This window comes from Coregonus clupeaformis, chromosome 8 (genome assembly GCF_020615455.1).
Source record: "Coregonus clupeaformis isolate EN_2021a chromosome 8, ASM2061545v1, whole genome shotgun sequence".
NCBI lineage: Eukaryota > Metazoa > Chordata > Actinopteri > Salmoniformes > Salmonidae > Coregonus > Coregonus clupeaformis.
Genome location: NC_059199.1, coordinates 19,515,866 through 19,541,772, shown reverse-complemented (window position 1 = coordinate 19,541,772; position 25,907 = coordinate 19,515,866). Strand labels below are relative to the sequence as shown.

The 25,907-nt window shown below is 42.5% G+C and overlaps 1 protein-coding gene across 2 annotated transcripts in view; it reads right to left on the bottom strand.

Annotated features, from left to right (window-relative positions):
• Nucleotides 1-7,978: 7,978 nt before the first annotated feature.
• Nucleotides 7,979-25,907, bottom strand: part of sepsecs (Sep (O-phosphoserine) tRNA:Sec (selenocysteine) tRNA synthase) — a 33,418-nt gene continuing 15,489 nt past the window's right edge. For both annotated transcript variants that reach the window (XM_041882582.1, XM_041882583.2), the window contains 8 exons: nt 25,346-25,504; nt 24,717-24,870; nt 24,381-24,483; nt 22,594-22,723; nt 21,761-21,852; nt 14,530-14,623; nt 13,768-13,858; nt 7,979-8,644 (listed from right to left, as the gene is read on the bottom strand). In XM_041882582.1, coding sequence (XP_041738516.1) covers nt 8,401-8,644; nt 13,768-13,858; nt 14,530-14,623; nt 21,761-21,852; nt 22,594-22,723; nt 24,381-24,483; nt 24,717-24,870; nt 25,346-25,504 — 1,067 coding nt within the window. In that variant the 3' untranslated portion in view covers nt 7,979-8,400. The remainder of the gene's footprint in view (nt 8,645-13,767; nt 13,859-14,529; nt 14,624-21,760; nt 21,853-22,593; nt 22,724-24,380; nt 24,484-24,716; nt 24,871-25,345; nt 25,505-25,907) is intronic.

The window sequence follows — 25,907 nt, the reverse complement described above, 5'->3', positions numbered from 1 at the left end:
TGTACCACCAGACAAAATGCTGATAGGTACAGCATCTGTATCGGCTATGAATTACAATAGAAGATGAAAGACAAGTGTAATATTTGCCTCTGCCTGCTGGACCCATGAGGCAAACTCTGTCATGTCCAGGATGGAGTGTCATGCACTCCACCCCTCCTGCCACCTGACTGCACCTGTCCATAACCTGTAATACATTACAGAGACTTCATTACCCACGGGAGACTTGAAGAGAGAACCTCATCCAGTAAGATGTGCATGTGGTTAGACAACCAAATCCTTAGAATAGACCATATAAATAGAATAGAATGCCATGCTAGTTGTGGGACAGATTTGTATGCTCCTTGTTCTATCTGTGGTTGTACTCTACACACAACTTATTTCCATTTGTAACAAACACACCCATGCATTCTTTTGTTGAGAAATATACTCAAGCTGGCCATGTTTGTGCAATGTCGACATGTAGCCTACACCTGTAGGGATGTTAGTTCTGGGATTTGTCCCCCGGGAAAGATCTAACAGCGGACATAAGGAGAGAATAGACGAGAAAAACTAGCCAGTTTCAGAATATTGTGTTGACAGTTGAGCTGACTGAAGACCGGGCATTCAACTCGCAGCTGTTATCATTTCCACGGTAACGTCTTTACATTACGTGATGAAACTTCATGTTGCAAGCTACTTTTGTAGCAAGGTGTTGTAGAACGAGTGTCTCATGAAACACATTCCAGACATTGGTACTTCAAGCTATCTTGGCATAACTGACAGCTGAAGCTATCCCAAGCGCTAGCTAGCTGCTGTCAGGTTGGCTAAACACAAGGTCAGTGCATGCTTTAGTCTACACATATAATTTGGCTCAGTAGTGTGTGTGGCCTCCACGTGCCTGTATGACCTCCCTACAACGCCTGGACAGTCTGTGGTGCAACGTGGCGTTGGTGGATGGAGCGAGACATGATGTCCCAGATGTGCTCAATTGGATTCAGGTCTGGGGAACGGGCGGGCCAGTCCATAGCATCAATGCCTTCCTCTTGCAGGAACTGCTGACACACTCCAGCCACATGAGGTCTTGCATTGTCTTGCATTAAGAGGAACCCAGGCCCAACCGCACCAGCATATGGTCTCACAAGGGGTCTGAGGATCTCATCTCGGTACCTAATGGCAGTCAGGCTACCTCTGGCGAGCACATGGAGGGCTGTGCGGCCCCCCAAAGAAATGCCACCCCACACCATGACTGACCCACCGCCAAACCGGTCATGCTGGAGGATGTTGCAGGCAGCAAAATGTTCTCCACGGCGTCTCCAGACTCTGTCACGTCTGTCACATGTGCTCAGTGTGAACCTGCTTTCATCTGTGAAGAGCACAGGGCGCCAGTGGCGAATTTGCCAATCTTGGTGTTCTCTGGCAAATGCCAAACGTCCTGCACGGTGTTGGGCTGTAAGCACAACCCCCACCTGTGGACGTCGGGCCCTCATACCACCCTCATGGAGTCTGTTTCTGACCGTTTGAGCAGACACATGCACATTTGTGGCCTGCTGGAGGTCATTTTGCAGGGCTCTTGCAGTGCTTCTCCTGCTCCTCTTTACACAAAGGCGGAGGTAGCGGTCCTGCTGCTGGGTTGTTGCCCTCCTACGGCCTCCTCCACGTCTCCTGATGTACTGGCCTGTCTCCTGGTAGCGCCTCCATGCTCTGGACACTATGCTGACAGACACAGCAAACCTTCTTGCCACAGGTCGCATTGATGTGCCATCCTGGATGAGCTGCACTACCTGAGCCACTTGTGTGGGTTGTAGACTCCGACTCATGCTACCACTAGAGTGAAAGCACCGCCAGCATTCAAAAGTGACCAAAACTTCAGCCAGGAAGCATAGGAACTGAGAAGTGGTCTGTGGTCACCACCTGCAGAACCACTCCTTTATTGGGGGTGTCTTGCTAATTGCCTATAATTTCCACCTGTTGTCTATTCCATTTGCACAACAGCATGTGACATTTATTGTCAATCAGTGTTGCTTCCTAAGTGGACAGTTTGATTTCACAGAAGTGTGATTGACTTGGAGTTACATTGTGTTGTTTAAGTGTTCCCTTTATTTTTTTGAGCAGTGTATATACAATTTACGGACACAGTATATTTTACAATAGTTATCTTTTGTTTGTTTTTAGTCCCATCCTTCAGCTCGACTCAACCCCTCCCATCTATCTCTGAAGACCATCCAGTTTTGATTTCTATTTGCCATATATTTTTCAACTGTGCTGTTTCACAAAAGTTCTGAACCTATATACATTTTACAGACACAGTATATTTTACATTAGTTATCTTGTTGTTTTTAGTCCCACCCTTCAGCTCGACTCAACCCCTCCCATCTACCTCTGAACACCATCCAGTTTTGATTTCTATTTGCCATATATTTTTCAATTGTGCTGTGATGTTTCACAAAAGTTCTGAACCTTTCTATTCTCATAGTTTCTACATATTTCTACTTTTTTATTTATCACAATTTTCTTTAATCAATTTTGGTCTTTAATGCAGGGCCGGCAGACAAGTTCCTTACTTTCTCCCCATCCACTTGGATTTTCCATTTTTGCGGTAATGCTGCAATTAGTTGGTTGTAATTTTAAGTAGAGCAGACATTTCCATATATTTTTGTTAGCTGAGTCAATATCACTATGAGGTGCCTTTGGTCTCCTCATCAGACTCACTCAGTCATCATGAAAATGTAGCAGAATAATGAAAGTCTGAGGTCTTATTATAAGTGGCCAAACATTTGCACACATATCAGTAGAATGATAAGTCTCTAAAAAAGTGTTTCCTTCATTTTATTAAATTTTTTTCATTGGATGTACGTGATTTTGGCATGTCCCACACACTGCTCTGCTAACTACAGTGTGTGTAATAAGTGGTTAAATGATGCTAAATCCCAAAAAAAAAAACATGGTTTTACTGTCCACAATAAGTTATTTGATAAAACAAGAAATTTTGATCATGTATATTGTATTTTCATAATCATATTGAACATTTTGCATGTGTCCCTGAAATTGCTGTCCACCCTGTCATTATGGGGTAATTGCCCCTTTAAGAAACCCACTGATGTTTTCAGTGACATCACTACGAGCATTTTGTCTTTCTTCAATGAAGGCTGAAGCAGTGTCTAGTTGCAGAGTAAGTATTTACACTTATGTTTCATAATTTTCATCATATTATGTGTGTAGTTGGATGTTGTCAAGCTTAACATGTCCACTCTGTCATAGTGAAATATTAATTGATAGAAAAACCTATCAGAACTTTGAAATATATTTGTAAAACAGTACACAGTCAGCTTGCTAACTGTAGTATGTTGCTAAGTGAAGGTCCACCATGTGCTCATTAAATGCTAACATTAGCCAAAAATGTCCACCCTGTCATTGTCCACCCTGTCAGCAAGCCTTCCATGACAGGGTGGACATGGTTCATGACAGGAAGGACATGTGCATAGTTTAGGCCACATACTGATAATGTTACACATATTACAACAGCTATTACACACATTTTATAACAGTACATGCTATACATAGTAAGAATGGACAATATGGACAATTTTTTTGGCGATATCGGTATCAGCAAACCTAGTTTGATAATGCAAGCCTAGTTTACCGGGACTGCCAATTAAAGTGTGTAAGGGAACATTTTGAATCGTCTTTTTCAAGGAATGAGATCAAAAGGAGCTGAGATAGCAAGGAGATATCGGGAACGTCGTGATGCTGACCCAGACAGAAGAAGAAAGTACCTTGAGAAAGAAAGGGTCAAATGGAAAAAAGACAGAGAGACTGGAAAGAAGAAGGGTGTCAATGAGCTCAGTGAGAGAGAGAAGAGGGCAAAAAGAAAGAAATGGAGAGAGGCAAAAAGTCAAGCCAGAGCCAGAAACATTTCATGTCTGTGTAAAAGGGAGGAAGGTGTTTTGGACTGCCCCTGCTTTAACCTTCAAGAGGTCACTCTAGCTAATGTTCCTGTTTCATCTGACAAGTCCCTAGCATAAGACACCAGATAATCCTAGGAGACCAGAAATGATTGAGGTAAAGCACATTGGAGAGTGGTGCGTCGTTAATTATGACAATGAAGCATACCCAGGTATCATCATGGATGCAGAAGGGCACAGTGTGAAAGTTAAGTGTATGCAACGCCATGGCATAAACAAGTTCAAATGGCCAAGTCTTCGGGACGACATCTGTTGGTACCATGACTGGCAGGTACTTTGCCTAATACCAGAACCACAGGCTCTGAACAAGCACTCTGTACAGATTGAAGTGTCTGCATAGAAGTATGTGGAACAGCAACTGCAGAACTGAGCCATGTCTCTGCAGAAAGGGAGAGACTGTTTGGAGATGCGTCCAAGTGATCTTTCTGTAATATTCTGTTTTTTCAAATCAACTGTTCTCCACTTAAAAAACATTTTTCTTCTTGTTCTACAGTTGAATGTTTGACTTTCACTGTGCAGAATGATGTACAGAGTTTAACGCTAGAAGGCCACATTAATGTCTCATTTTGGGCATCTTTATTCAGTGGCTGCATGCAGGTAGAGTGGATAACTTTGAATGACTGAAGCATTTAGTGAGAGGTCTAATGCTTTAATATTTAATAATTTCTGCCCTCCGAATTCATATTCATTATATAAATAGGCCCATTTAATTTTGTCTGGCTTGCCTTTCCAAATAAAAAGGGATATTTTTTGCTCATATAATTTAAAAAAACAAGTCCCTAGGTGTAGGCAAGGCCATAAGCAAATAGGCAAACTGGAATATGACTAAAGAGTTAATCAGGGTGATTTTTCCACAAATAGACAAGTAAGTTTCCTTTCCATGGTAGCAAGATCTTTTCTATTTTTGTGAGATCTTCAGTTTCTTGGCAATTTCTCACATAGAATAGCCTTCATTTCTCAGTTTCCAGCTACAATAGCCATTTACAACATTAACAATGTCTGCACTGTATTTCTGATCAATTTGATGTTATTTTAATGGACCAAAAAATTGCTTTTCTTTTGAAAACAAGGACATTTCTAAGTGACCACAAACGTTTGAACGGTAGTGTATGTATATATATATATATATATATATATATATATAACAGAAATACCTTATTTACATAAGTATTCAGACCCTTTGCCATGAGACTCGAAATTGAGCTCAGGTGCATCCTGTTTCCATTGATCATCCTTCAGATGTTTCTACAACTTCATTGGAGTCCACCTGTCGTAAATCCAATTGATTGGACATGATTTGGAAGGGCTCACAACTGTCTATATAAGGTCCCACAGTTGACAGTTCATGTCAGAGCAAAAACCAAGCCATGAGGTCGAAGGAATTGTCCATAGAGCTCCGAGACAGGATTGTGTCGATGCATAGATCTTGGGAAGGGTACCAAAAAATGTCTGCAGCATTGAAGGTCCCCAAGAACACAGTGGCCTCCATTATTCTTAAATGGAAGAAGTTCGTCAAATTTCTGCCCCGCTAGAGCTGCCCCGGTAAACTGTAAGTGCTGTTATTGTGAAGTGGAAACGTCTAGGAGTAACAACGGCTCAGCCGCGAAGTGGTAGGCCACACAAGCTCACAGAACGGGACCGCCGAGTGCTGAAGTGTGTAGCGCGTAAAAATCATCTGTCCTCGGTTGCAACACTCACTACCGGGTTTCAAACTGCATCTGGAAGCAACGTAAGCACAAGAACTGTTCGTCGGGTTTCCATGGCCGAGCAGCCGCACACAAGCCTAACGCAATGCCAATCATCACCATACGCAATGCCAAGCGTCAGCTGGAGTGGTATAAAGCTTGCCGCCACTGGACTCTGGAGCAGTGGAAATGCGTTCTCTGGAGGGATGAATCACGCTTCACCATCTGTCAGTCCGATGGACAAATCTGGGTTTAGCGGGTGCCAGGGGAAAGCTACCTGCCCTAATGCAAGTACCAACTGTAAAGTTTGGTGGATGAGGAATAATGGTCTGGGGCTGTTTTTCATGGTTCGGGCTAGGCCCCTTAGTTCTAGTGAAGGGAAATCTTAACCTTACAGCATACAATAACATTCTAGATAATTCTGTGCTTAACTTAATGGCAACAGTTTGGGGAAGGCCCTTTTCTGCTTCAGCATGATAATGCCCCTGTGCACAAAGCGAGGTCCATACAGAAATGGTTTGTCGAGATCGGTTTGGAAGAACTTGACTGGCCAAACAGAGCCCTGACCTCAACCCCATCAAAAACATATGGGATGAATGGTAATGCCGACTGCGAGCCAGGCCTAATCGCCCAACATCAGTGCCCGACCTCACTAATGCTCTTGTGGCTGAATGGAAGCAAGTCCCTACAGCAATGTTCCAACATCTAGTGGAAAGCCATCCCAGAAGAGTTAGGCTGTTATAGCAGCAAAGGGGGGACCAACTCCATATTAATGCCCATGATTTTGGAATGAGATGTTCAACAAGCAGCTATCCACATACTTTCGGTCATTTAGTGTAAGCATTCACACCCCTGAGTCGATACATGTTAGAATCACCTTTGGCAGCGAATACAGCTGTCTTTCTGGGTAAGAGCTTTGCACACCTGGATAGTACAATATTAGCCCATTATTCAAAAAAAGTATTCAAGCTCTGTCAAATTGGTTGTTGATCATTGCTAGACAACCATTGTCATGTCTTGCCATAGATTTTCAAGCAGATTTAAGTCAAAACGTCACTGTCTTCTTGGTAAGCAGCTCCAGTGTAGATTTGGCCTTGTGATTTAGGTTATTGTTCTGCTGAAAGGTGAATTAATCTCCCAGTGTCTGGTGAAAAGCAGACTGAACCAGGTTTTATTCTAGGATTTTGCCTGATTTAGCTCCATTCTGTATCTTTTTAATCCTGAAAAACTCCCCAGTCCTTAAAGATTACAAGCATACCCATAACATGATGCATCCACCACTATGCTTGAAAATATGGAGAGTGGTACTCAGTAATGTGTTGTATTGGATTTGCCCCAAACATAACCCTTTGTATTCAGGACAAAAAGTTAATTGCTTTGCCACATTTTTTTGCAGTATTAATTTAGTGCCTTGTTGCAAACAGGATGCATGTTTTGGACATTTTGTATTCTGTACAGGCTTCCTTCTTTTCACTATGTCAATTAGTTTAGTATTGTGGAGTAACTACAATGTTGTTGATCCATACTCAGTTTACTCCTATCACAGCCATTAAACTCTGTAACTGTTTTAAAGTCACCATTGGCCTCATGTTGAAATCCCTGAGCCAGTTTCTTTCCTCTCAGGCAACTGAGTTAGGAAGGACGCCTGTATCTTTGTAGTGAATGGGTGTATTTTCCCCATCCAAAGTTTAATTAATAAATTCACCATGCTCAAAGGGATATACAATATCTGCTTTTAAAAAAACAAAACATTCACCAATTGGTGCCCTTCTTTGCCAGGCATTGGAAAACCTCACTGGTCTTTGTGGTTGAATCTGTGTTTTAAATTCACTGCTCGACTGAGGAACCTTAGATAAGTGTGTGGGTTACAGAGCTGAGGTAGTCATTCAAAAATCATGTTAAACACTATTATTGCAGTGTGAGTCCATGCAACTTACGAGACTTGTTAAGCACATTTCTACTTCTGAACTTATTTAGGCACGTCATAAAGGGGTTAAATACTTATTGACTCAAGCTTTTCAATTTTAATTAATTTGTAAAAATGTCTAAAAACATAATTCCACTTTGACGTTATGGGGTATTGTGTGTAGACCAGTGACAAACAATCTCAATTGAATCAATTTTTTATTCAGGCTGCAAGACAAGAAAATGTGGAAAAGGTCAAGGGGTGTGAGTATTTTCTGAAGGTACTGTATGCAGACCACACTATAGCCTCAATGTCATTATGATCAGTGGTATCTTCAATGAATGCTGCCAATTCATACAGACATTGGATTAATTATCAGTGTAAATCTGTACAAGCACATAGCATATATCACACAGAATAACTTGTTTTCCACAGTGCCACTGGAATGTAGTATTGTCATGTTTTAATAATGGTGACATTTTAGAAGACCTATACTTCCATGGACCACAATCATTTCATAGGGCCCTAGGAATACTGAAAACAAACCAGCTCCATTTCAGGGAGGCAATAATTTGAGCTCATATATACAGTGTCTTCATACCACAGTTGTCACATTTATTTGCTCCTGAACTTACTTAGATGTGCCACAGCAAGGGGTCTGAAGACATATGTAACTAATACATCTTCGTTTTTCAATAATTTGAGAATATTTCTGTAATTGTAATCCTTTTTTAGATTTAAATTTAAGGCAGCAAAATGTGACAACTGTGCAAGCAAGGGGTTTGAAGATTTTCACTAGGCAATGTATCAGTGTTAAAATAACATTTTACTGTCTGAAAAAGTAAATTTTTTCCCTACATCTTTTTCTTCACTCTCCAGCATGGTCCTCCTGGCCTGTGACAGGCAATGGTGAACCACTTCTTGCACTGCTTTCCTTACTGAGGCTCTTCAGGCACTTATCCAGTCTTTTGATACACAGTGTCACGTCATTCCGTGTGATGCCAACAGCCGAGGCGGCGTTGAGATAGGGGTGTGGGTACGCCGCCGAGTGGGACATGAAGCCACAGAACTTGTGACCGCTCACCATCTGTTCGTTACCAAGGGCAACCACCCTGAAAACAGACATTACCATTACCACACCTTCCACACACAGCAATTGTCTTGAAACAAGCAAGTTTAACATGCTGCTTGGAAGAAACACCCACAAAAGAGAAAGGGAAAGCAAAGTGATCCCATACTACAAAATTGCTTCCTGTTTGAACGAACAGGGAGTAATACAAAGCTAATTAATATCTGCTGCTGTACTAGGCAATACAATTATTGTATGACAGATTCATTTATTTGAAACATTGAAAATGAATGTGTTCACTTCCAGGAAATTAGGGGGTAACCCTGTGGTAATAGGAGAAGGTGCTTTGACACTTGGAAGAAAAAAAACATCATAGCTGAAAGACATAATTCATAATTTAGGAGGATGTAAAAAAATATTTACACCTCCCTTTTGCCTTCCTTGCTACATCACAAACGATTAGGTGGGAACAGAAGAAGAAGAAAAAATTAAATGCATAAAAAGTTGCAATTGAATGTACTCTTGATAAACTCTCAACTTCGTTCCTCCTTATCCAGGAACTGTATCCTAAATACATATCAATCAGGATTTTGACGGGGACATTATTATTTTTTTCATCTCAGCTGCATTCTTTGTTGTTACTGATATTGTATGCTCTCTAGATTTAAAAAACAGCATTGTATTGTGGATCGATCATTGTTACTGCGTAGATTGTCCTCTAGTGGACTTGATCGAAATGCATGTGCATGGTACAATAACTACCTTATGGACAGATCTTAATGTATAGTTGCTGCCATTTACTTTATGTTAGTATTCTTATATTTCATTATTTCTTATTGTTGTTTTATTGTCGAGAAGGAACCTGAAAGTAAGTATTTTGTTGGACGATGTATACCATGTGCATTCCATACATACGACTAATAACATTTTAATCTTTACAATTCCTAGAGACCACAAAAGGTGTTCCTCAGGGGTCCATTTTAGGGCCAGTTTTGTTCACGTTGTATATTACCGATACTGGTTCCTTAACGAAGAACTGTAACCAACACTTTTATGCTGATGACACTGTGCCTCACTCTTCTGTCCCCTCTGTAAACCTGATCTACAGACTGCTTTAATGTCTTATAAAACACACTTATTGACCTTGAACTGGTACTGAATGAGGATAAAACTAAATATGCTATTTTCTAGGGCCCACAACATTGGCTTCACAGATTTACATTTGCTTGTTGAATGGAGCCCAAATTGAACCCAAATTAAAACTCATGTAGATGAACAAATGAGGAAACTGAAATAAATTGGGATTCTTTTACAGAAATAAGTGCTTTACACTTGATAGTAGGAAGAACATAGTTAAGTCGACTTTCCTGTCAGCCATTGACTATAATCTACAGTGTGGAGAACAAGTATTTGATACACTGCCGATTTTGCAGGTTTTCCTACTTACAAAGCATGTAGACATGTATGACATTGTATGATTTTTAAGTAATTAATTTGCATTTTATTGCATGACATAAGTATTTGATCACCTACCAACCAGTAAGAATTCCGGCTCTCACAGACCTGTTAGTTTTTCTTTAAGAAGCCCTCCTGTTTTCCACTCATTACCTGTATTAACTGTACCTGTTTGAACTCGTTACCTGTATAAAAGACACCTGTCCACACACTCAATCAAACAGACTCCAACCTCTCCACAATGGCCAAGACCAGAGAGCTGTGTAAGGACATCAGGGATAAAATTGTAGACCTGCACAAGGCTGGGATGGGCTACAGGACAATAGGCAAGCAGCTTGGTGAGAAGGCAACAACTGTTGGCGCAATTATTAGAAAATGGAAGAAGTTCAAGATGACGGTCAATCACCCTCAGTCTGGGGCTCCATGCCAGATCTCACCTCGTGGGGCATCAATGATCATGAGGAAGGTGAGGGATCAGCCCAGAACTACACGGCAGGACCTGGTCAATGACCTGAAGAGAGCTGGGACCACAGTCTCAAAGAAAACCATTAGTAACACACTACGCCGTCATGGATTAAAATCCTGCAGCGCACGCAAGGTCCCCCTGCTCAAGCCAGCGCATGTCCAGGCCCGTCTGAAGTTTGCCAATGACCATCTGGATGATCCAGAGGGGGAATGGGAGAAGGTCATGTGGTCTGATGAGACAAAAATAGAGCTTTTTGGTCAACACTCCAGTCGCCGTGTTTGGAGGAAGAAGAAGGATGAGTATAACCCCAAGAACACTATCCCAACCGTGAAGCATGGAGGTGGAAACATCATTCTTTGGGGATGCTTTTCTGCAAAGGGGACAGGACGACTGCACCGTATTGAGGGGAGGATGGATGGGGCCATGTATCGCGAGATCTTGGCCAACAACCTCCTTCCCTCAGTAAGAGCAATGAAGATGGGTCGTGGCTGGGTCTTCCAGCATGACAACGACCCGAAACACACAGCCAGGGCAACTAAGGAGTGGCTCCGTAAGAAGTATCTCAAGGTCCTGGAGTGGCCTAGCCAGTCTCCAGACCTGAACCCAATAGAACATCTTTGGAGGGAGCTGAAAGTCCGTATTGCCCAGCGACAGCCCCGAAACCTGAAGGATCTGGAGAAGGTCTGTATGGAGGAGTGGGCCAAAATCCCTGCTGCAGTGTGTGCAAACCTGGTCAAGACCTACAGGAAACGTATGATCTCTGTAATTGCAAACAAAGGTTTCTGTACCAAATATTAAGTTCTGCTTTTCTGATGTATCAAATACTTATGTCATGCAATAAAAGCATATTAATTACTTTAAAATCATAAAATGTGATTTTCTGGATTTTTGTTTTAGATTCCGTCTCTCAGAGTTGAAGTGTACCTATGATAAAAATTACAGACCTCTACATGCTTTGTAAGTAGGAAAACCTGCAAAATCGGCAGTGTATCAAATACTTGTTCTCTCCACTGTATATGAATGCAGCTGACACTACTTTCAAACCACTGGATGCAGTTGATCATAGTGCCCTCTGCTTCATTATGGGTAACCGATTTTTGCACGCGTCATTGTGATCTGTATCACAAAGTGGCTGGCTGTCCCTGGCAACACAGAGAATGGATCATTGCCTTCGGTTAATTTACAAAGCTCTCCTACAGAAACTACCTTACTACCTCACATCGCTCATGACATACAGAAGTAAGAAATACCTCACCTACTCCAATGAATGGCTAATTCTTGAAATCCCTTTTGTCCCTACTGACCTAGGTAAACAAGCTGTTAGTTTTTACGCGCCCATTACTGGAATGTATTTAAAAAAATACCCTAAAATCAGTCTCCCAAGTGTCATTTGGTCACTTCAATACATTAGTAAGAGACTTGTTGAGGATTGTATTTTTGGGGGGTATTAATTTACAAATATGGCTGTTGTCTTGAGTTTTATTTGGACTGATCTATCTACTAGTACTTGTTATTTATATGCATTTTGTATGTTGTATTTTTAACTTGACAAGATCTGGAAAACGGCACAAGTCCTCGCCCTACAAAAAGACAAAGATCCTTTTGACTTGGATAACTACCGTCCAATTTCCCTCGCTATCTTGCCTTGCCAACTCTCAGCTTACAACTTTACCTTCTCATTCCATTCTTAATGAGCACCAATCTGGTTTTAGACTTGGACATAGCACTGTTTCAGCGGCTACACTTGTCTTGGATGAGTGCTATATTGTTTAGACCATAAAAATCATTGTGCAGCATTATTTATTGACCTGTCAAAGGTGTTTGATACAGTTGACCATTTCATACTTGTTCAAAGGTTGTCTGAAATAGGCCTAGATCAGGCATCTTGCAATTGGTTAAAAAACTATCTAATGGACAGGACACAATGTGTGTTTACTGACGGTATCAAATGCAGTTTCCTCAATATTATGAAAGGTGTGCCACAGGGGTCGATTTTGGGACCTGTTCTCTTCGTTATTTATTTAAATAATATTGGTTAATATCTGTTAAAACCTGTAACATTAATCTCTACGCGGATGATAGTTATTTACTCCAGTGCCCACTCAGTACAGCAGGCCATTCATGACCATCATCATGGTTTTGACTCAATTAAAAAAATTGCTTACTAATCTTAAACTAGTGCTAAATCCTAATAAAACCACATTTATGTTGTTCTCTAGGTGTTGTAATATTGACCCTGAGGACTTGTGTATTTGCACATTAAAGGGAGCCCAAATTGAGGAAGTTCTCCATTATAAGTACTTGGGTATTTGGATTTACGATAAATTCTCTTTTAAAACCACATTGAAAAATTGACAAAAAAACCAGGAGAATTAAGATTGGTTTCTTTTATATAAATAAATCCTGCCTCACTTTGGAAAGTAGAAGGAAGATTGTTCAAGCAATGCTTCTCCCAGTACTTTTATGGTGATATAATCTACATGCATGCGGCAGCCTCCGTTTTAAAACCTTTAGACTCAGTCTATCACTCGTTTTATCACTGGGGACAATTTTCTTACACATCACTGCATTTTGTATAGTTCTGTTGGCTGGGAGTCTCTGACTACCAGAAGGGCCCAGCACTGTCTACTTTTTGTATACAAAGCGGTTCTTCAGAGACTCCTCTAATACCTCAGCTCACATACTAAATTGGAGATCCAGAAATTTCCAGACCTGACTGGCTGGTTCTGGAAGTCCCGCAGGTCTCCACTGAGCTGGGGAATATTGCTTTTATGCCCCCAGCTCGTGGAATCGCCTTCAGGCCAACTTGAAGCTGGACTCGATGGTCTCCATTAGACAGTATAGATCTATTTTGAGGGCGATAATGTGCTAGTTGTTTTGATTAATCTTGTTGTATTTATGTTTTTTTGCTTTATGTTGTATTGAATTGTATGTTCGTGTTAACAGGGCTCCCTTGAGAATGAGACCCTGTCTAAATAAAAGTTTTTAAAAAATCAACAACAAAAAATCCTAAAGGGCTCACTTGAAAAAGAGACCTGTGTGTCAATGTTGACTCCCTGTGTAAATAAAGGTTAAATACGACATAGAACATAACTACACCTGGATTTGTTTCTGGGTAGGGGATAGGGGTTCATTTGGGATTGGGTGTCAAGTACAAGCTATTGAGATGCAGCCTCTCATCCCCATCTTTCTACCTTCCCCTTTCTCAAAGCAGACTCTGGCCTCCGGCCAACGGTGATGATTACCTGGCCCCAGACACCTGCCTGGTGAACAGCATGGAGCCCAGTTGAGTCACAGACTTGCCACTCTGTGTCTGGAGGCCATCCAGAGACATGGCTACATGAAAACATGCACAAACAGAAGGTCATCACAACATTGGCATTCACAGGAAATGTACAGACATAGAAGCAATGTTCACCCGAAGATCTATGAGCGTACCGTTTACAATAAAATGTCAGCATGCGTCGAGCAGAAAAGTGCTGTGACATGCATACTCTAGCTTGTTTTAACTTTACTAGAGTTAAAGATTAGTCGTAATCTTACAAGGACTGACTATGGAGAGAAAATAGCTACTAAACACACATTTTGAAAAACATTACCTTGTTGTAATGTAGAACATTTATGGTATTTGCGTTGGGGTCAATCAAGCATGTTTAGATTTCGCTTGGGAGCCCGTACAAACATGGGACTTAGACAGCATTCGTAGAAACTTTCACACTACTCAAATTTTGCTCCAATATTCCCATAGGATGCCCCAAACTAAGAATATCGTACAAACATGACATTTCAGGCGAATATTGTGTAATGGGAAAGCAACTTTACTCTGACTTAAGAATTGTCATACCTCAGATCCAGTAATTTAGGGCTAATCCAGATATAAGGAGTTGTATACGAGGGTGTATATGGAGCTGTGATAAGGGTTGTGTAAGAGGCATCTTACCCACTGCTATGGAGTTGTGTGCGCTGTATCTTACCTAGTGATAGGGTTGTGTGAGGGTGTATCTTACCCAGTGATATGGGGTTGTGTGGGGTGTGCAGTAGTCTCTCCCCATGAGCCTCAGCAAGCCTTTTCAGCTCCTGCGCCAGGTAGGTGTACATCTCCTTCAGGCCATGCAAACAGAGATAGATATAAATAGCATTACGCTCCCACTCTCTCCCTCAGCCTTATATTAGCAGTGGGCTGTTTATTGCTTATCTAGCAGTTTTCCTCCACGTAGACCAGTATTTCTCAACCTCTGGTCTGTGACCGGCACCGGTCACTGGGAAGATGCTGACCGGTCCCTCAGATGTTTACCAGACCGATTTAGTCAATTCTGAAGTGCTAGTTTTCACTCCTTTGAACTCCCATTCCCCAACTGTGCTAGCATTATAATAACAATAATACTCAGAGCCGTTACTCAGTACTTTGTTGAAGCACCTTTGGCAGTGATTACAGCCTCAAGTCTCCTTGGGTATGACGCTACAAGCTTGGCACACCTGTATTTGGGGAGTTTCTCCCATTCTTCTTTGCAGATCCACTCAAGCTCAGTCAAGTTGGATGTGGAGCGTTGCTGCACAGCTATTTTTAGGTCTCTCCAGAGATGTTCGATCAGGTTCAAGTCCGGGCTCTGGCTGGGCCACTCAAGGATATTCAGAGACTTGTCCCGAAGCCACTCCTGCGTTGTCTTGGCTGTGTGCTTAGGGTCGTTGTCCTGTTAGAAGGTGAACCTTCGCCCCGGTATGCGGTCCTGAGCACTCTGGAGCAGGCTTTCATCAAGGATCTCTCTGTACTTTGCTCTGTTCATCTTTCCATCGATCCTGACTAGTCTCCCAGTCCCTGCCACTGAAAAACATCCCCACAGCATGATGCTGCCCCCACCATGCTTCACCGTAGCAATGGTGCCAGGTTTCTTCCAGACGTGACGCTTGGCATTCAGGCCAAAGAGTTCAATCTTGGTTTCATCAGACCAGAGAATCTTGTTTCTCATGGTCTGAGAGTCTTCAGGTGCCTTTTGGCAAACTCCAAGCAGGCTGTCTTGTGCCTTTAACTGAGGAGTGGCTTCCGTCTGGCCACTCTACCATAAAGGCCTGATTGGTGGTGCTGCAGAGATGGTTGTCCTTCTGGAAGGTTCTCCCATCTCCACAGAGGAACTCTAGAGCTCTGTCAGAGTGACCATCGGGTTCTTGGTCACCTCCCTGACCAAGGCCCTTCTCTCCCGATTGCTCTGTTTGGCCGGGCGGCCAGCTCTTGGTGGTTCCAAACTTCTTCCATTTAAGAACGATGGAGGCCACCGTGTTCTTGGGGACCTTCAATGCTGCAGATTTTTTTTGGTAACCTTGCCCAGATCTGTGCCTCCACACCATCCTGTCTCTGAGCTCTACGGACAATTCCTTCGACCTCATGGCTTGGTTTTTGCTCTGCCATGCACTGTCAACTGTGGGACCTTATATAGACAGGTGTGTGCCTTTCCAAATCATGTCCAAGCAATTGCATTTACAACAGGTGGACTCCAATCAAGTTGTAGAAACATCTCAAGGATGATCACTAGAAACAGGATGCACCTGAGCTCAATTTCGAATCTCATAGCAAAGGGTCTGAATACTTATGTAAATAAAAGTTGTCCGTTTTTTTGTTAATACTTTTTCAAAAATGTCTAAAAACCTGTTTACACTTCGTCTTTATGGGGTATTGTGTGTAGATTGCTGAGGATTTATTTATTTATTTAATAAATTTTAGAATAAGGCTGTAACGTAACAAAATGTGGAAAAAGTCAAGGGGTCTGAATACATTCCGAAGGCAATGTATAATCATCCACTTAATCCATATGCCTTATTTGAATCGAGGACCAGCAGTTTTTTCATTGAGGGGGACTCGAACCCATGATTCCTGTATTACAGAGATTCAGGGTTAAAAAGCATTTGCCCCTAAATACCAACTTCTCATTAAGAAAACCGCCTATGTGGCATCGATATGAGTCAGAAACATTTATTCTACTGTCAAAATGTACTACAATGTGGCCTCCCGAGTGGCGCAGCGGTCTAAGGCACTGCATCACCGTGCTAGAGGCGTCACTACAGACCCGGGTTCGATCCCGGGCTGTGTCGCAGCCGGACGCGACTGGGAGACCCATGAGGCGGCGCACAATTGGCCCAGCGTCGTCCGGGTTAGGGGAGCGTTTGGCGGGCTGGGATGTCCTTGTCCCATCACGCTCTAGCGACTCCTTGTGGCGGGCCGGGCGCATGCACGCTTTTTAGGTCGCCAGTTGTACGGTGTTTCCTCCGACATATTGGTGCGGCTGGCTTCCGGGTTAAGGTCGTGTTATGGTCGTGTTTCGGAGGACTCTCGACCTTCACCTTTACCGAGTTCGTACGGGATTTGCAGCGATGGGACAAGACTGTAACTACCAATTGGATGTCACAAAATTGGGGAGAAAAAGGAGTAAAAACTACCCTCCAAAAAATTTGTAAATAAAATATTTTGTCAGAGTGAGTCTCATCCAAAACTGAGTTTTGTGAGAGTTGTGGTCGTGACTGCGTCACAATGTAAATGAAAGTTGGGTTGGTTTCAATCCTGCCCACATGCTGACATCATAATTCAGAGTGCAGCTACACACGACCCGATCATAATATTTGTGGTAAATTCGGGTATACTTTGGTTATCCCTATGGGTCTAGTTAGGGACAATCGGTAAATTACAACGTACAATATGTTAAAATTCCAATAGCTACACATTGACTTAACCTTAAACCAACTATACAATTTATAAATTTATATAGAAATATTGAAAGCATTTAATGAGAAAACTAAAAAGGTGTGCAACATGAAAATATTGTCTCATTTACATTGTGTAACTTATTGACGGTCCCCAACTAGCCCAGGAGATCCAAAGTCAAACCAATTTTGCCACGGTTGCTCACTAGCAGGCTGAAGGTAATTGGCAAAATAATTTGGCTAACTCTTCCCACCTGCGAACACACACACACGCGACACCCACATCAAACCACACACCGAAACCAACTAACGTTTAAATTCAGTCATGGCTGCTAGCATTTCTTAAATGAACCAAATCTATACTGAACAAAAATATAAACGCAACATGTAAAGTGTTGGTCTCATGTTTCATGAGCTGAAATAAAAGATCCCAGAAATGTTCCACACGCACAAAAAGCTTAATTCTTTCAAATTGTGCACACATTTGTTTACATCACTGTGAGCGAGCATTTCTCCTTTGCCAAGATAATCTATCCACCACCTGACAGGTGTGGCATATCAAGAAGCTGATTAAACAGCATGATCATTACACAGGTGCACCTTGTGCGGGGGACAATAAAAGGCCACTTTAAAATGTGCAGTTTTGTCACACAATGCCACAGATGTCTCAAGTTTTTAGGGAGCGTGCAATTGGCATGCTGACTGCAGGAATGGGTATTACATGTTCATTTCTCTACCATAAGCCGCCTCCAACGTCGTTTTAGAGAATTTGGCAGGACATCCAACCGGCCTCACCTCTGCAGACCACATGTAAACACGCCAGCCCAGGACCTCCATGTCCGGCTTCTTCACCTGCGGGATCGTCCGGGGGGGGGATGCTGAGGAGTATTTCTGTCAGTAATAAAGCTATTTTGGGGGGAAAAACTAAACTAACTAACTAAATCTGATTGGCTGGGCCTGGCTCCCCCTGCCCAGTCATGAAATCCATAGATTATGGCCTAATGAATTTATTTCAATTGACTGATTTCCTTATATAAATTGTAACTCAGTAAAATAGTTGAAATTGTTGCGTTTATATTTTTGTTCAGTATAAAACGAGCCCAAATCAGGAAGTGCAGTCGCTCTTTAAGTGCTGTAAGCCACCTGGCAGCGATGTTAATCGTGGTAAATGACAGCTATTTGACAAGGTTACAATGCTCTTAGACTTTTTTTAAACTATGTACGAGAAATGTACATATTGTATAGACGTCCTTTATCTTTTTCCGTAAAAGCACATGGATGTGTGTGAAACGGATAAGCAACATATGCGAAAAAATGTCTTCAAATTTTGTCTAACGTTAGTAGCTAGTAGCCTAAAAAAGGATGCATCATGCAAAATATTGGTACTTGTGACAGACCAAGTGGAACAAAAGTACACCTTGACTTTGAAGATTAACAAAATCCCTCTGGCGGCCAAGTTGACCCATTTTAAGAAATGCCATTGGTTTGTGGAGAAAAAGTTAAACGTCTTTGATAGGATGATGAGGAAGTTACAGTTACAGGAAATAATCACTGCCACCTGGTGATGTTAGCATAGGGCTAACGTGTGCCAGGTTTTCTGTGTTTCTGTGTTCACTATGTAGATGATTTTAATTGGCTGATGCTTAAAGTTAACCTTGAACTTAATATTTTTCTAACGTTCGCAAGTATGGCCCCAAAGAAATTAACAAAGGCTAACAGATTCGGCACTGGTCGGCCAAATGTTTTTCTGGATGATTGTCCACACCGAATGCACCGAATGCTAACCAAGATTGTTGAATCAGCGAAGTCAGCCAACCACTGGGAATTGTGCGGAACACAAACCCGGGGACTGTGAGCGATGGTCTGTTTTTGACCAATCATTAGTCCTGTGTTTTCCCTACTTTACAGTGCTCATTTCCTTAGCTAAAGGTATACCAGCTCTTAATGCGAAAGAGTCCTTTTATGACATAAATTATTCAGAGCTGTTGACTCGCAAGGGTAAGCTGCAGATGGTATTAATGGGCATTTTAAAAACATTGCAGACATCACATATTCATGATCAGGACCAATAGAAATCAATCACTGCCCTTGACCAGCACAAAAACATCCTGTGGCGTACTGCATTAGCATCAAATAGCCCCCGCGATATGCAACTTTTCAGGGAAGTTAGGAACCAATATACACAAGCAGATAGGAAAGCAAAGGCTAACTTTTTCAAACAGAAATTTGCATCCTGTAGCACTAACTCCAAAAAGTTTTGGGACACTGTAAAGTCCATGGAAAATAAGAGCACTTCCTCCCAGCTGCCCACTGCACTGAGGCTAGGAAACACGATCACCACCGATAAATCTACAATAATCGAGAATTTCAACAAGCATTTTGCTACGGCTGGCCATGCTTTCCACCTGGCTACCACTACCCCGGCCACCAGCTCTGCACCCTCCGCGGCAACTTGCCCATGGCCCCCCCGCTTCTCCTTCACACAAATCCAGACAGCTGATGTTCTGAAAGAGCTGCAAAATCTGGACCCCTACAAATCATCTGGGCTAGACAATCTGGACCCTTTCTTTCTAAAACTAGCCGAAATTGTCTCAACCCCTATTACTAGCCTGTTCAACCTCTCTTTCGTAACGTCTGAGATCCCCAGAGATTGGAAAGCTGCCGCGGTCATCCCCCTCTTCAAAGGGGGTGAAACTCTAGATCCAAACTGTTACAGACCCATATCCATCCTGCCCTGCCTTTCAAAAAGTTTTTGAAAGCCAAGTTAACAAACAGATCACCGACCATTTCGAATCCCACCGTACCTTCTCCGCTATGCAATCCGGTTTCGAGCTGGTCATGGGTGCACTTCAGCCACGCTCAAGGTCCTAAACGATATTATAACCGCGATCGATAATAGACAGTACTGTGCAGCCGTTTTCATTGACCTGGCCAAGGCTTTCGACTCTGTCAACCACCGCATTCTTATTGGCAGACTAAATAGCCTTGGTTTCTCAAATGACTGCCTCGCCTGGTTCACCAACTACTTCTCTGATAGAGTTCAATGTGTCAAATCGGAGGGCCTGTTGTCTGGACCTATGGCAGTCTCTATGGGGGTGCCACAGGGTTCAATTCTTGGGCCGACTCTTTTCTCTGTGTATATCAATGACGTCGCTCTTGCTGCTGGTGACTCTCAGATCCACCTCTACGCAGACGACACCATTTTGTATACATCTGGCCCTTCATTGGACACTCTGTTAACAAACCTCCAAAAGAGCTTCAATGCCATACAACACTCCTTCAGTAGCCTCCAACTGCTCTTAAACACTAGTAAAACTAAATGCATGCTCTTCAACCGAACGCTGCTTGCACCCGCCCACCCGACTAGAATCACTACTCTCGACGGGTCTGACCTAGAGTATGTGGACAACTACAAATACCTAGGTGTCTGGTTAGACTGTAAACTCTCCTTCCAGACTCACATTAAGAATCTCCAATCCAAAGTTAAATCTAGAATCGGTTTCCTATTTCGCAACAAAGCCTCCTTCACTCATGCTGCCAAACATGCCCTCGTAAAACTGACTATCCTACCGATCCTTGACTTCGGCGATGTCATTTACAAAATAGCCTCCAACACTCTACTCAGCAAATTGGATGTAGTCTATCACAGTGCCATCCGTTTTGTCTCCAAAGCCCCATATACTACCCACCACTGTGACCTGTACGCTCTTGTTGGCTGGTCCTCACTACATATTCGTCGCCAAACCCACTGGCTCCAGGCCATCTATAAATCACTGCTAGGCAAATCCCCGCCTTATCTTAGCTCATTGGTCACCATAGCAACACCCACCCGTAGTATGCGCTCCAGCAGGTATATCTCACTGGTCATCCCCAAAGCCAACACCTCCTTTGGCCGCCATTCCTTCCAGTTCTCTGCTGCCAATGACTGGAACAAATTGCAAAAATCTCTGAAGCTGGAGACACTTATCTCCCTCACTAACTTTAAGCATCAGTTGTCAGAGCACCTTACCGATCACTGCACCTGTACACAGCCCATCTGAAATTAGCCCGCCCAACTACCTCATCCCTATATTGTTATTTATTTTGCTCATTTGTACCCCAGTATCTCTATTTGCACATCATCTCTTGCACATCTATCATTCCAGTGTTAATACTAATTGTAATTATTTTGCACTATAGCCTATTTATTGCCTTACCCCCATAACTTGCTACATTTGCACACACTGTATATATATTTATTTCTGTTGTATTTTTGACTTTGTTTTGTTTTACCCCATATGTAACTCTGTGTTGTTGTTTTTATCGCACTGCTTTGCTTTATTTTGGCCAGGTCGCAGTTGTAAATGAGAACTTGTTCTCAACTGGCTTACCTGGTTAAATAAAGGTGAAATAAAAAATAAATAAAATAAAAATCAACTCTGACAGTGCCGGGTCATGTGAGGCAAGAGGTTAAAATACATGCTAATCAGTTTCACTTTACTTCCTAAACTGAATGAATATTGAATTGGACCCCAACCCTGTTCAGTGGAGTAGAGACGGAGGTCTCACCTTCTGCTCTGCCAGGAGTTTCCTGTAGCCACTGGCTCCCAGGGTGAGCAGGGTGATGAGCACATCTAGGGAGGGGGAGGCTGATGCTCGACCTGGAGACAGAGGGCAGTCAGCATCATACTAAAGGGGCCAGAAACACTTTCTAACCTGAACCCTTCCTAGGATTGTATCGATTTCGGTACAAATATAAATTCCTCTCAACGATTCGGTTCGTTAACGGTTCCAATTAATATAATAATTTAATAATTAGCTCATTATTATGACTTTGAATGCTTAAAATCTAGCTCAGTGGTCACCAACTCCAATCCAGGGATAATTTTATTACAGCTAAATGGAAGGAATGTGCTCAACTCTATTTTCTTGCAAAAACAGAAAAAGGGCGCATGAAGTCAACAATCGATCACAAAGAAAAAAGGGGACAAGCACTCACTTGATATAGTTGGAAATGGAAGTCTGTTTATTCTATTCTCAACTTTTAGGCAACATATGTTGATTATTTGAAACTGGTGAGTTAGTGCTGGGCTGGAATACAATCCTGCACACCAAGTAGCTCTCCAGCATTGGAGTTGGATTGAGACCCTGAGCTATCAAAATGAATGAACTTTCAATATTCCAGAGGGGAAATTGAATTTGTCACCAACATACAGACAGACAGATATAATACAGACACACAGGAATACAACCACTGATGGCTGGCAGAACAATTACACTACCTGAGCCTCACATGATAACAGTAAACTAGTAATTCATCCAGATAATAGCAACTTTACACAAAAAGGTTGCAGGCCTGGTTCGAACACATATGACAGTTAGGGATTTTAAACAGCACTAACCTGGATACATTCTGCTGATCTCCTGAATGAAAGACTCATTGAAACCAGCAATTATGGCACCACCTACTGGAACCATGAAGTTTTTGTCCAGGCTTTGTACAAAGGCATCGATTCTTCCAACACGAGCCCCCTAATGAGATTATAGAAATAACCAAAATTAGCTATATATAAAAACAATATACATTGCATTCGGAAAGTATTCAGACCCCTTCCCTTTTTCCACATTTTGTTACGTTACAGCCTTATTCTAAAATAAAAACAAATGTTTCCCCCTCATCAATCTACACAATACCCCATAATGACAAAACAAAAACATGTTTTTAGAAATTCTAGCAAAAGTATTAAAATGTAATTACCGAAATACCTTATTTACATAAGCATTCAGACCCTTTGCCATGAGACTCGAAATTGAGCTCAGGTGCATCCTGTTCCCATTGATCATCCTTGAGATGTTTCTACAACTTGATTGGAGTCCACCTGTGGTAAATTCAATTGATTGGACATGATTTGGAAAGGCACACACCTGTCTATATAAGGTCCCACAGTTGACAATGCATGTCTGAGCAAAAACCAAGCCATGAGGTCGAAGGAATTGTCCGTAGAGCTCCGAGACAGTATTGTGTGGAGGCACAGATCTGGGGAAGGGTACCAAAACATTTCTGCAGCATTGAAGGTCCCCAGAAACACAGTGGCCACCATCATTCATAAATGGAAGAAGTTTGGAACCACCAAGACTCTTCCTAGAGCTGGCCGACCGGCCAAACTGAGCAATCGGAGGAGAAGGGCCTTGGTCAGGGATGTGACCAAGAACCCGATGGTTACTCTGACAGAGCTCCAGAGTTCCTCTGTGGAGATGGGAGAACCTTCCAGAAGGACAACCATCTCTGCAGCACTCCACCAATCAGGCCTTTATGGTAGAGTGGCAAGACGGAAGCCACTCCTCAGTAAAAGGCACATGACAGCTGGCTTGGAGTTTGCCAAAAGGCACATAAAGGACTCTGACCATGAGAAACAAGATTTTCTGGTCTGATGAAACCAAGATTGAACTCTTTGGCCTGAATGCCATGCGTCACGTCTGGAGGAAACCTGGCACCATCCCTACGGTAAAGCATCATCCTATGGTGGCATCATGCTGTGGGGATGTTTTTCAGCGGAAGGGACTGGAAGACTAGTCAGGCTCGAGGGAAAGATGAACGGAGCAAAGTACAGAGAGATCCTTGATGAAAACCTGCTCCAGAGTGCTCAGGACCTCAGACTGGGGCGAAGGTTCACCTTCCATCAGGACAATGACCCTAAGCACATAGCCAAGACAACGCAGGAGTGGCTTCGGGACAAGTCTCTGAATGTCTCTGGAGAGACCTGAAAATAGCTGTGCAGTGACGCTCCCCATCCAACCTGACAGAGCTTTAGAGGATCTGCAGAGAGGAATGGGAGAAACTCCCCAAATACAGGTGTGCCAAGCTTATAGCGTCATACCCAAGAAGACTCGAGGCCGTAATCGCTGCCAAAGGTGCTTCAACAAAGTACTGAGTAAAGGGTCTGAATAGTTATGTAAATGTTATATTTCCGTTTTTTTTTTTTATATACATTTGCAAAAATTTATAAAAACCTATTTTTCTTTGTCATTATGGGGTATTGTGTGTAGATTGATGAGGGAAAAATACTATTTAGAATAAGGCTGTAACCGAACACATTTTGAAAAAAAATCAAGGGTCTGAATACTTTCCGAATGCACTGTATATATATATATTTTTTTTTTGGGGGGGGGGGTTGTTATGAGTTGGTACCTGCTGAATAAGGTGCATACACTTGGATGACTGCACTCCATAAGCATTGTTGACAACATGGGGGATATCATATTTGGCAGACAAAATGGCTAGCTTCTCCAATCTGCAATAACAGAGAAAAGTCATCATCAAATAATACCCTCGTACTCTTGACCTAACATACACTGGAGTACTGTAGAAGTATGCTTCTGTCTGTAACGTCATGGAGTAGACATAATAAACAGTATGCATATTACACAAATAACCAGTTATTATAGCACATGATAATTAGACATGCACATCTACTTTTCACAGCTCTATTGAACCATGATTGGATCACTTGAGTACAAGGTATACCTGTCGGGGACACGTGGGGCAAAGCAGGAAGTAGTGGAGTGGATGCAAAGGATGTTCTCTGCTCCCAGCTCTTGCACCTTACGTTCCACCGCCTCCATATCTGTTCTCAGCTCATCGCCCTCCAAAATGTTCTCAACCACCACTGGTTCAAACCCTGTCCATGGTTACAAGGAGCAAGAGAGTTGTCAATGTTGGGGTTGGACAAGAGTTCCCTTACGTGGAGCTACACTGGGGCAGCGTGAAAACAGTAGGTTTTTAGCTGCCACAGTGGATGCATAAATTGACGGCATGAGCAGAGCACAAGATACTTGATCAAGTATTCACAGGTGTGAGCCGAAGTCTTGAAAATAGAAACCGAGAGTAATTTTGTGCTGAGCAGGGCGAGCCTCTCATGGAGCCATGCTGCTCATACATGTCACACTCTGCAAAAGTTAGGCCCTACGCATCCAGTATAGCATGCATGTTAGGCAGCTCTTCTTAGAAAAGAGAAGTCATTTTCAAACCCAACTGAACTGATAGGTATATCTATTGCAAGAATAACAATCAGAGCATGAATGGGGAGTACAATAAACCGTAGAGGGATGGTTTTAAGAACAGAACATCCTTTTATGTTAATGTTAGTGCCTAACCTGCAGTGATCATGGCTTTGAAGCAGGACTTCTGGTCAATGCGGGGCCAGATGATGTAGCGCCCCTTTGGTCTCTTGTGGCGAAGTGTTAGGAAGCACAGTGTCAGGCTCATCCCTGTTGCCATTGGAACTACGAAACAACTGGCCACACTTCGCACACCTGCAAACACACACAATTAAGTGATAATGCCCTCAAAGCCTGTGTTTGGAGGATATATTGACACAGGTTTTGTTGGCCGGCAAACCGTGCCAATATATCCTCCAAACACCGGCTTTGAGGGCATTATTACTTTTACACAACAGGTATCCAACATATTCAAACAATGATTGACATACTTTCATTAAAAACGTTATTTTGATGAATTTATTGATACTATTTCATCCTTCCACGAGATATAGTCCCGACACAAATCTAGGGTTCCTACCCAAGCCAGCTGGTCGTTCGTTCTATCAGTTTCGGTTACCAGAGACACAAACCAGTTAAATCTTTTTGTTCTAAATTTATGGTCGCAACCCAGTCATTCGTTCTAAATTTTCCGTTGCCATGATGGCTGGCAACGTTC